We start from the raw sequence: 12,500 nt of genomic DNA on the forward strand, positions 1-12,500 counted from the left end.
CTCCCTTTCTCTCCCTCTGTCTCCCTCTCTCTCCCTGTCTCCCTCTCTCTCTGTGTCTCCCTCTCCCTCCCTGTGTCTCCCTCTCTCTCCCTGTGTTTCCCTCTCTCTCCCTGTGTCTCCCTCTCTCCCTGTGTCTCCCTCTCTCTCCCTGTGTCTCCCTCTCTCCCTGTGTCTCCCTCTCTCTCCCTGTGTCTCCCTCTCTCCCTCTCTCTCCCTCTCTCTCCATGTGTCTCCCTCTCTCTCCCTGTGTCTCCCTCTCTCTCCCTGTGTCTCCCTCTCTCTCCCTGTGTCTCCCTCTCTCCATGTGTCTCCCTTTCTCCCTCTTTCCTCTTCCTCTCCTCCTTCTGGGTAAAGGAATAGACACTCAAGCAGCCCTGTCAATCACACAGGGATAATGTCACCCTACAGCACATACCTGGGAGGACACTAACACCTGAGCGACACACACACACACACACACACACACACACACACACACACACACACACACACACACACACACACACACACACACACACACACACACATCAGCTTCCACAGTGTGTCTTTGAGGCATTAGACGTCACAGGGTCGGATTGAGTGACAACCTGGCAGGGTTACAGACAGCTGGGGACTTGTACTTTGGAGACATTAAACACATGACATGTGGAGAGAATGAGAGATAGAGTGATAGAGAGGGAGACGAAAGAGAGGGGGAGGGAGGGAGGTGGGAGGAGGATTGGCTGGGCTGGCTACATCAATCTGAGTAGTTGTCAGGTTAGCAGACAAGCAAGACTAGGTGAGTGTATGTGTGTGTGTATTTGTCAGAGTGGTGTGTGTGTGTGTGTTTGTCAGAGTGGTGTGTGTGTGTGTGTTTGTCAGAGTGGTGTGTGTGTGTTTGTCAGAGTGGTGTGTGTGTGTGTGCGCAAGTGCACGCCTACGTGTGTGTTTGTGTCAGTGATTGACAGCTGTGTGTGTGTGTGTGTGTGTGTGTGTGTGTGTGTGTGTGTGTGTGTGTGTGTGTGTGTGTGTGTGTGTGTGTGTGTGTGTGTGTGTAGGACTGCAGCTACAGGACGCCAACAGGACTTTGAGTATCCAGCGAGTCAGAGAAGAGGACGCCGGTCTCTACACCTGCACCGCCTGTAATCAGAGGGGCTGCGCACACTCCTCCGCTGCCGTCACAGTGCTGGGTGAGACAGGAACACACACACACACACACACATTTGCGTCCACACCTTCCTCTGTCTCCAACAACAGTGTCCTTCTATTTTCCTCTCTAATCTTCTTCTATGCTTCCTTCTATTTCTTAAAACAGCTAAATCAAAGTTAATTAGTTGTGTACACATTTTTTGCAGATGGTATAGCAGGTCCAGATGGTATAGCAGGTCCAGATGGTATAGATGGTCCAGATGGTATAGATGGTATAGATGGTCTAGATGGTATAGCAGGTCCAGATGGTATAGATGGTCCAGATGGTCCAGATGGTATAGATGGTATAGATGGTCTAGATGGTCCAGATGGTCCAGATGGTATAGATGGTATAGCAGGTCCAGATCAAATAGATGGTTTAGATGGTATAGCAGGTCCAGATGGTATAGATGGTATAGATGGTATAGCAGGTCCAGATGGTATAGATGGTATAGCAGGTCCAGATGTTATAGATGATATAGATGGTATAGCAGGTCCAGATGGTATAGATGGTATAGCAGGTCCAGATGGTATAGATGGTATAGCAGCTCCAGATGTTATAGATTATATAGATGGTATAGCAGGTCCAGATGGTATAGATGGTATAGCAGGTCCAGATGTTATAGATTATATAGATGGTATAGCAGGTCCAGATGGTATAGCAGGTCCAGATGTTATAGATGGTATAGCAGGTCCAGATGGTATAGCAGGTCCAGATGGTATAGATGATATAGCAGGTCCAGATGTTATAGATTATATAGATGGTATAGCAGGTCCAGATGTTATAGATGATATAGATGGTATAGCAGGTCCAGATGGTATAGATGGTATAGATGGTATAGCAGGTCCAGATGGTATAGATTATATAGATGGTATAGCAGGTCCAGATGTTATAGATGGTATAGATGGTATAGCAGATCCAGATGGTATAGATGGTATAGCAGGTCCAGATGGTATAGCAGGTCCAGATGTTATAGATGATATAGATGGTATAGCAGGTCCAGATGGTATAGATGCTATAGCAGGTCCAGATATTATAGATGATATAGATGGTATAGCAGGTCCAGATGGTATAGATGGTATAGATGGTATAGCAGGTCCAGATGGTATAGATTATATAGATGGTATAGCAGGTCCAGATGTTATAGATGGTATAGATGGTATAGCAGGTCCAGATGGTATAGATGGTATAGCAGGTCCAGATGGTATAGCAGGTCCAGATGTTATAGATGATATAGATGGTATAGCAGGTCCAGATGGTATAGATGCTATAGCAGGTCCAGATGGTATAGATGGTATAGCAGGTCCAGATGTTATAGATGATATAGATGGTATATCAGGTCCAGATGGTATAGCAGGTCCAGATGGCATAGATGGTATAGCAGGTTCAGATGTTATAGATGATATAGATGGTATAGCAGGTCCAGATGGTATAGATGGTATAGCAGGTCCAGATGTTATAGATGATAAAGATGGTATAGCAGGTCCAGATGGTATAGCAGGTCCAGATGGTATAGATGGTATAGCAGGTCTAGATGGTATACTGTAGATGGCATAGCAGGTCCAGATGTTATAGATTGTCTAGATGATATAGCAGGTCCAGATGGTATAGCAGGTCCAGATGGTTTAGATGGTTTAGCAGGTCCAGATGTTATAGATGGTATAGATGGTATAGCAGGTCCAGATGGTATAGATGGTATAGCAGGTCCAGATGGTATAGATGGTATAGCAGGTCCAGATGTTATAGATGATATAGATGGTATAGCAGGTCCAGATGGTATAGATGGTGTAGCAGGTCCAGATGGTATAGATGGTATAGCAGGTCCAGATGTTATAGATGATATAGATGGTATAGCAGGTCCAGATGGTATAGATGGTATAGCAGGTCCAGATGGTATAGCAGGTCCAGATGGCATAGATGGTATAGCAGGTCCAGATGTTATAGATGATATAGATGGTATAGCAGGTCCAGATGGTATAGCAGGTCCAGATGTTATAGATGATATAGATGGTATAGCAGGTCCAGCTGGTATAGATGGTATAGCAGGTCCAGATGTTATAGATGATAAAGATGGTATAGCAGGTCCAGATGGTATAGCAGGTCCAGATGGTATAGATGGTATAGCAGGTCTAGATGGTATACTGTAGATAGCATAGCAGGTCCAGATGTTATAGTTTGTCTAGATGGTATAGCAGGTCCAGATGGTATAGCAGGTCTAGATGGTATAGATGGTATAGCAGGTCTAGATGGTAAACTGTAGATGGCATAGCAGGTCCAGATGGTATAGATTGTCTAGATGGTATAGCAGGTCCAGATGGTATAGATGTTCTATATGGTATACTGTAGATGGTGTAGATGATATAGATGGTATAGATGATATAGATGGTATAGCAGGTCCAGATGGTATAGATGTTCTAGATGGTATACTGTAGATGGTATAGCAGGTCCAGATGGTATAGATGGTATAGATGATATAGATGGTATATCAGGTCCAGATGATATAGATGATATAGATGGTATAGATGATATAGATGGTATAGCAGGGCCAGATGGTATACTGTAGATGTTATAGATGATATAGATGGTATACTGTAGATGGTACAGATTATATAGATGGTATAGCAGGTCCAGATGGTATACTGTAGATGGTATAGATTATATAGATGGTATAGCAGGTCCAGATGGTATACTGTAGATGGTATAGATGATATAGATGGTATACTGTAGATGGTATAGATTATATAGATTGTATAGATGGTATAGCAGGGCCAGATGGTATACTGTAGATGGTATACTGTAGATGTTATAGATTATATAGATGGTATAGCAGGTCCAGATGGTATAGCAGGTCCAGATGGTATAGATGGTATAGCAGGTCCAGATGGTATAGATGGCATAGCAGGTATAGATGATATAGATTATATAGATGGTATAGCAGGGCCAGATGGTATATTGTAGATGGTATACTGTAGATGGTATAGATGATATAGATGGTATAGCAGGTCCAGATGGTATAGCAGGTCCAGATGGTATAGATGGTATAGCAGGTCCAGATGGTATAGATGATATAGATGGTATACTGTAGATGGTATAGATGATATAGATGGTATAGATGGTATACTGTAGATGGTATAGATGGTGTAGATGGTATAGATGGTATAGATGATATACTGTAGATGATATAGATGATATAGATGGTATAGATGGTATAGATGGTATAGATGGTATACTGTAGATGGTATAGATGGTATACTGTAGATGGTATAGATGGTATACTGTGGATGGTATAGATGGTATAGATGGTATAGATGGTATACTGTAGATGGTATAGATGGTATAGATGGTATAGATGGTATACTGTAGATGTTATAGATGATATAGATGGTATAGATGGTATAGATGATATACTGTAGATGATATAGATGATATATATGATATAGATAGTATAGATGGCATAGATGGTATACTGTAGATGGTATAGATGGTATAGATGGTATAGATGGTATACTGTAGATGGTATAGATGGTATAGATTATATAGATGGTATAGATGGTATAGATGATATAGATGGTATATATGGTATAGATGATATAGATGGTATAGATGGTATAGATGGTATAGATGGTATACTGTAGATGGTATAGATGGTATAGATGGTATAGATGGTATACTGTAGATGGTATAGATGGTATAGATGGTATACTGCAGATGGTATAGATTATATAGATGGTATAGATGGTATACTGTAGATGGTATAGATGGTATAGATGGTATAGATGATATAGATGGTATAGATGGTATAGATGGTATATATGGTATACTGTAGATGGTATAGATGGTATAGATTATATAGATGGTATAGATGGTATACTGTAGATGGTATAGATGGTATAGATGGTATACTGTAGATGGTATAAATGGTATAGATGGTATAGATTGTATAGATTATATAGATGGTATAGATGATATAGATGGTATAGATGGTATAGATGGTATACTGTAGGCGGTATAGCAGGTCCAGTGAAATGCTTCATGTCATTGAGAACAGATATTAGTAATCAGATACACAGTGATGAATGATTTAAATTATTATTATAATATATATATTTTTAAACCTTTATTTAACTAGGCAAGTCAGTTAAGAACAAACTCTTATTTCCAATGACGTCCTAGGAACCGTGGGTTAACTGCCTGTTCAGGGGCAGAATGACAGATTTTTACCCTTGTCAGCTCAGGGATTCAATCTTGCAACCTTCTGGTTACTAGTCCAACACTCTAACCACTAGGCTACCTGCCGCCTCTACGCTCTAACCACTAGGATACCTGGCGCCTCTACGCTCTAATCACTAGGCTACCTGCCGCCTCTACGCTCTAATCACTAGGCTACCTGCCTCCTCTACACTCTAATCACTAGGCTAACTGCCACCTCTACACTCTAACCACTAGGCTACCTGCCACCTCTAACCTCTAATCACTAGGCTACCTGCCACCTCTACACTCTAACCACTAGGCTACCTGCCACTTCTACGCTCTAACCACTAGGCTACCTGCCGCCTCTACACTCTAACTACTAGGCTACCTGCCGCCTCTACGCTCTAACCACTAGGCTACCTGGCGCCTCTACGCTCTAATCACTAGGCTACCTGCCGCCTCTATGCTCTAATCACTAGGCTACCTGCCGCCTCTACGCTCTAACCACTAGGCTACCTGCCACCCCTACACTCTAACCACTAGGCTACCTGCCTCCCCTACACTCTAACCACTAGGCTACCTGCCACCTCTAAACTCTAATCACTAGGCTACTTGCCACCTCTACACTCTAACCACTAGGCTACCTGCCGCCTCTACGCTCTAATCACTAGGCTACCTGCCACCTCTACACTCTAACCACTAGGCTACCTGCCGGCTAGCTGATGATAAATGATTCAGGTTATTATTCAGTGGGCTAGCTGATGATACATGATTCAGGTTATTATTCAGTGGGATAGCTGATGATAAAGGATTCAGGTTATTATTCAGTGGGATAGCTGATGATACATGATTCAGGTTATTATTCAGTGGGATAGCTGATGATAAATGATTCAGGTTATTATTCAGTGGGATAGCTGATGATAAATGATTCAGGTTATTATTCAGTGGGCTAGCTGATGATACATGATTCAGGTTATTATTCAGTGGGATAGCTGATGATACATGATTCAGGTTATTATTCAGTGGGATAGCTGGCGATACATGATTCAGGTTATTATTCAGTGGGATAGCTGGCGATACATGATTCAGGTTATTATTCAGTGGGTTAGCTGATGATAAATGATTCAGGTTATTATTCAGTGGGATAGCTGATGATACATGATTCAGGTTATTATTCAGTGGGATAGCTGGCGATACATGATTCAGGTTATTATTCAGTGGGATAGCTGATGATAAATAATGAACTAAATTGACATTTAACTGGTTATAGCATCCCCTCTGAGAACTCATCCCTCCAGGTTGCATTTATCCCTCCAGGTTCCCCTCCAGGTTCCATTCACCCTCCCTGTTCCATTTATCCCTCCAGGTTGCATTTATCCCTCCAGGTTCCATTCATCCCCCTAGGTTACATTTTTCCCTCCAGGTTCCCCTCCAGGTTCCATTTATCCCTCCAGGTTCCCCTCCAGGTTCCATTTATCCCTCCAGGTTCCCCTCCAGGTTCCATTTATCCCTCCAGGTTCCATTCATACCCCCAGGTTCCATTTATCCCTCCAGGTTCCCCTCCAGGTTCCATTTATCCCTCCAGGTTGCATGTATCCCTCCAGGTTCCCCTCCAGGTTCCATTCTTCCCTCCAGATTCCATTCATCCCTCCGGGTTCCATTCATCCCTCCGGGTTCCATTCATCCCTCCAGGTTCCATTCATCCCTCCAGGTTCCATTCATCCCTCCAGGTTCCATTCATCCCTCCAGGTTTCATTCATCCCTCCAGGTTCCATTCATCCCTCCAGGTTCCATTCATCCCTCCAGGTTCCATTCATCCCTCCAGGTTTCATTCATCCCTCCAGGTTCCATTCATCCCTCCAGGTTTCATTCATCCCTCCAGGTTCCATTCATCCCTCCAGGTTCCATTCATCCCTCCAGGTTCCATTTATCTCACCAGGTTCCAGTGACAGGGCTAATGTTGTTGTTTATCCCAGGTTCCAGTGACAGGGCTAATGTTGTTGTTGTTTATCTCACCAGGTTCCAGTGACAGGGCTGATGTTGTTGTTGTTTATCTCACCAGGTTCCAGTGACAGGGCTAATGTTGTTGTTGTTTATCTCACCAGGTTCCAGTGACAGGGCTAATGTTGTTGTTGTTTATCCCAGGTTCCAGTGACAGTGCTAATGCTGTTGTTGTTTATCTCACCAGGTTCCAGTGACAGGGCTAATGTTGTTGTTGTTTATCCCAGGTTCCAGTGACAGGGCTAATGTTGTTGTTGTTTATCCCAGGTTCCAGTGACATAGCTAATGTTGTTATTGTTTATCTCACCAGGTTCCAGTGACAGGGCTAATGTTGTTGTTGTTTATCTCACCAGGTTCCAGTGACAGGGCTGTTGTTGTTGTTTATCCCAGGTTCCAGTGACATATCTAATGTTGTTATTGTTTATCTCACCAGGTTCCAGTAACAGGGCGAATGTTGTTGTTTTTTATCCCATGTTCCAGTGACATAGCTAATGTTGTTATTGTTTATCTCACCAGGTTCCAGTAACAGGGCTAATGTTGTTGTTGTTTATCCCAGGTTCCAGTGACATAGCTAATGTTGTTATTGTTTATCTCACCAGGTTCCAGTAACAGGGCTGATGTTGTTGTTGTTTATCCCAGGTTCCAGTGACAGGGCTGTTGTTGTTGTTTATCCCAGGTTCCAGTGACAGGGCTGTTGTTGTTGTTTATCCCAGGTTCCAGTGACAGGGCTGATGTTGTTGTTGTTTATCCCAGGTTCCAGTGACAGGGATGATGTTGTTGTTGTTTATCCCAGGTTCCAGTGACAGGGCTGATGTTGTTGTTGTTTATCCCAGGTTCCAGTGACAGGGCTAACGTGGAGATCGTGATTCTGATCGGGACAGGCGTCTTCGCTGTGTTCTTCTGCGCTCTACTCATCCTCATCTTTTGCAACGTCAAACGGGTCAGAACACACACACCCTGTGAACTCCCTATAGGCTCTCTCTGTTCTAAGAGATCATGGATCTCCTCCAATCAGAGTGACTGTGAACTCTGACCTCACCTCTGTAACATCCCCCTCAGCTCTTTAGTCACATGGCGAAAGGAGGCAAGGTGCAAATTCCCCAAGTCTCTATGTGAAATATCAAAGTCAGTATGTCTACGATCTAACAGAGATGTTTGGTTCAACACGTATGGCTAACAGAGATGTTTGGTTCAACACGTATGGCTAACAGAGATGTTTGGTTCAACACGTATGGCTAACAGAGATGTTTGGTTCAACACATATGGCTAACAGAGATGTTTGGTTCAACACGTTTGGCTAACAGAGATGTTTGGTTCAACACGTATGGCTAACAGAGATGTTTGGTTCAACACGTTTGGCTAACAGAGATGTTTGGTTCAACACGTATGGCTAACAGAGATGTTTGGTTCAACACGTTTGGCTAACAGAGATGTTTGGTTCAACACGTATGGCTAATAGAGATGTTTGGTTCAACATGTATGGCTAACAGAGATGTTCAACATCAATGTGGCCATGTTTCACTGAGCCTCTTCTCTCTCTCTCTCCTCTCTCTCTCCAGGTGAACCCAGCAGACATAAAGACAGGCTATCTGTCCATCATAATGGACCCAGGGGAGGTTCCTCTGGATGAGCAGTTTGAATACCTCTCGTACGACTCCTCCCAGTGGGAGATATCTGTGGACAAACTACGACTAGGTAAGAAGAGGAGGGATGGAGGGATAGATAAAGGGGGATATTTTTAACCCACCCCCTTTGAATCAGAGAGGTGGGGGGGGGATTGCCTTGACATCCACGTCTTCAGCGCCCAGGGAACATTGGGTTAACTGCCTTGCTCAGGGGCGGAACGACAGAGTTTTACTTTGTCAACTCGGGGATTCGATCCAGCAACATTTCGGTTACTGGCCCAACGGTCTAACCACTAGGTTACCTGCCACCCCAGCAGGGAGGGAGCGAGGGATAGATAGATAGATAGATAGATAGATAGATAGATAGATAGATAGATACACCTGGTGCACCCCACCCCCGCAAAGAGGGCCTCAACATGGAAGCCACACATACGCCCAGGTAGTGAGCGGGCAAACAGTCCCAACCCCCACTCTCACACTCGCCCAAGCCAATGGCATGTACCAGATGCTCAGCAGGCTCTGCTCACACTTACTGGCCTGAGGCCAAACCACGACCAACAACATTGGACACTCTATGGAACAAAAAGCCTTCACTATATTATCCTGGAATATCCAAGGCCTGAGGTCATCTGCCTTTGGCCTAAAGAGCAGAAACCCGGACTTCACCAAATAAATCGGTAATACAGACATTGTCATCCTGCAAGAAACCTGGTATAGAGGAGACGGACCTACTGGTTGCCCTCTAGGTTACAGAGAGCTGGTAGTCCCATCCACCAAACTACCAGGTGTGAAACAGGGAAGGGACTCAGGGGGTATGCTAATTTGGTATAGAGCAGACCTAACTCACTCCATTAAATTAATCAAAACAGGAACATTTTACATTTGGCTAGAAATTCAAAAGGAAATTATCCTAACAGAGACAAATGTCCTCCTGTGTGCTACCTATATCCCCCCACTAGAATCCCCGTATTTTAATGAAGACAGCTTCTCCATCCTGGAGGGGGAAATCAATCATTTCCAGGCCCAGGGACATGTACTAGTCTGTGGCGACCTAAATGCCAGAACCGGACAAGAACCTGACACCCTCAGCACACAGGGGGACAAACACCTGCCTGGAGGTGACAGCATTCCCTCCCACATATGCCCCCCTAGGCACAACTATGACAACATAACCAACAAAAACGGGTCACAACTCCTGCAGCTCTGTCGCACGCTGGGTATGTACATAGTCAACGGTTGGCTTCGAGGGGACTCCTATGGTAGGTACACCTATAGATCATCTCTTGGCAGTAGTACTGTAGACTACTTTATCACTGACCTCAACCCAGAGTCTCTCAGAGCGTTCACAGTCAGCCCACTGACACCCCTATCAGACCACAGCAAAATCACAGTCTACTTAAACAGAGCAATAATCAATCATGAGGCATCAAAGCCAAAGGAACTGAGTAACATTAAGAAATGCTATAGATGGAAGGAATGCAGTTTGGAAACCTACCAAAAAACAATTAGGCAACAACAAATTCAATCCCTTTTAGACAATTTCCTGGGTAAAACGTTCCGCTGTAATAGTGAAGGTGTAAACTTGGCAGTAGAAAATCTTAACAGTATATTTGACCTCTCAGCTTCCCTATCAAATCTAAAAATCTCAAATAGAAAACCGAAGAAAATTAACAATAATGACAAATGGTTTGATGAAGAATGCAAAAATCTAAGAAAGAAATTGAGAAACCTGTCCAACCAAAAACATAGAGACCCGGAAAACCTGAGTCTACGCCTTCACTATGGTGAATCACTAAAACAATACAGAAATACACTACGGAAAAAGAAGGAACAGCATGTCAGAAATCAGCTCAATGCAATTGAAGAATCCATAGACTCTAACCACTTCTGGGAAAATTGGAAAACACCAAACAAACAACAACACAAATAATTATCTATCCAAAATGGAGATGTATGGGTAAACCACTTCTCCAATCTTTTTGGCTCTATAACAAAGAATAAAGAGCAAAAACATATACATGATCAAATACAGATCTTAGAATCATCTATTAAAGACTACCAGAACCCACTGGATTCTCCAATTACATTGAATGAGTTACAGGACAAAATAAAAACCCTCCAACCCAAAAAGGCCTGTGGTGTTGATGGTATCCTCAATGAAATGATCAAATATACAGACAACAAATTCCAATTGGCTATACTAAAACTCTTTAACATCATACTTAGCTCTGGCATCTTCCCCAATATTTGGAACCAAGGACTGATCACCCCAATCCACAAAAGTGGAGACAAATTTGACCCCAATAACTACCGTGGAATATGTGTCAACAGTAACCTTGGGAAAATCCTCTGCATTATTATTAACAGCAGACTCGTATATTTCCTCAATGAAAACAATGTACTGAGCAAATGTCAAATTGGCTTTTTACCAAATTACCGTACAACAGACCATGTATTCACCCTGCACACCCTAATTGACAACCAAACAAACCAAAACAAAGGCAAAGTCTTCTCATGCTTTGTTGATTTCAAAAAAGCCTTCGACTCAATCTGGCATGAGGGTCTGCTATACAAACTGATGGAAAGCGGTGTTGGGGGTAAAACATACGACATTATAAAATCCATGTACACAAACAACAAGTGTGCGGTTAAAATTGGCAAAAAACACACACATTTCTTCACACAGGGTCGTGGGGTTAGACAGGGATGCAGCTTAAGCCCCACCCTCTTCAACATATGTATCAACGAATTGGCGCGGGCACTAGAAAAGTCGGCAGCACCCGGCCTCCCCCTGCTAGAATCCGAAGTCAAATGTCTGCTGTTTGCCGATGATCTGGTGCTTCTGTCACCAACCAAGGAGGGCCTACAGCAGCACCTAGATCTTATGCACAGATTCTGTCAGACCTGGGCCCTGACAGTAAATCTCAGTAAGACCAAAATAATGGTGTTCCAAAAAAGGTCCAGTCACCAGGACCACAAATACAAATTCCATCTAGACACTGTTGCCCTAGAGCACACAAAAAACTATACATACCTTGGCCTAAACATCAGCGCCACAGGTAACTTCCACAAAGCTGTGAACGATCTGAGAGACAAGGCAAGAAGGGCATTCTATGCCATCAAAAGAAACATAAATTTCAACATACCAATTAGGATTTGGCTAAAAATACTTGAATCAGTCATAGAGCCCATTGCCCTTTATGGTTGTGAGGTCTGGGGTCCGCTCACCAACCAAGACTTCACAAAATGGGACAAACACCAAATTGAGACTCTGCACGCAGAATTCTGCAAAAATATCTTCCGTGTACAACGTAGAACACCAAATAATGCATGCAGAGCAGAATTAGGCCGATACCCACTAATTATCAAAATCCAGAAAAGAGATTCACAAACCTTCCATAACAAAGCCATCACCTACAGAGAGATGAACCTGGAGAAGAGTCCCCTAAGCAAGCTGGTCCTGGGGCTCTGTTCACAAACACAAACACACCCTACAGAGCCCCAGGACAACAGCA

The 12,500-nt window shown here is 43.5% G+C and overlaps 1 protein-coding gene across 1 annotated transcript in view; it reads left to right on the top strand.

Annotated features, from left to right (window-relative positions):
* LOC139390652 (fms related receptor tyrosine kinase 4) overlaps positions 1 to 12,500 on the top strand; it is a 229,918-nt gene that overhangs the window by 170,478 nt on the left and 46,940 nt on the right. Inside the window, exons 16-18 of the mRNA XM_071137920.1 lie at positions 1,038 to 1,169; positions 8,194 to 8,300; positions 8,920 to 9,055. Coding sequence (XP_070994021.1) covers positions 1,038 to 1,169; positions 8,194 to 8,300; positions 8,920 to 9,055 — 375 coding nt within the window. The remainder of the gene's footprint in view (positions 1 to 1,037; positions 1,170 to 8,193; positions 8,301 to 8,919; positions 9,056 to 12,500) is intronic.

This window comes from Oncorhynchus clarkii, chromosome 31 (assembly GCF_045791955.1).
Source record: "Oncorhynchus clarkii lewisi isolate Uvic-CL-2024 chromosome 31, UVic_Ocla_1.0, whole genome shotgun sequence".
In the NCBI taxonomy this organism is placed as follows: Eukaryota; Metazoa; Chordata; class Actinopteri; order Salmoniformes; family Salmonidae; genus Oncorhynchus; species Oncorhynchus clarkii.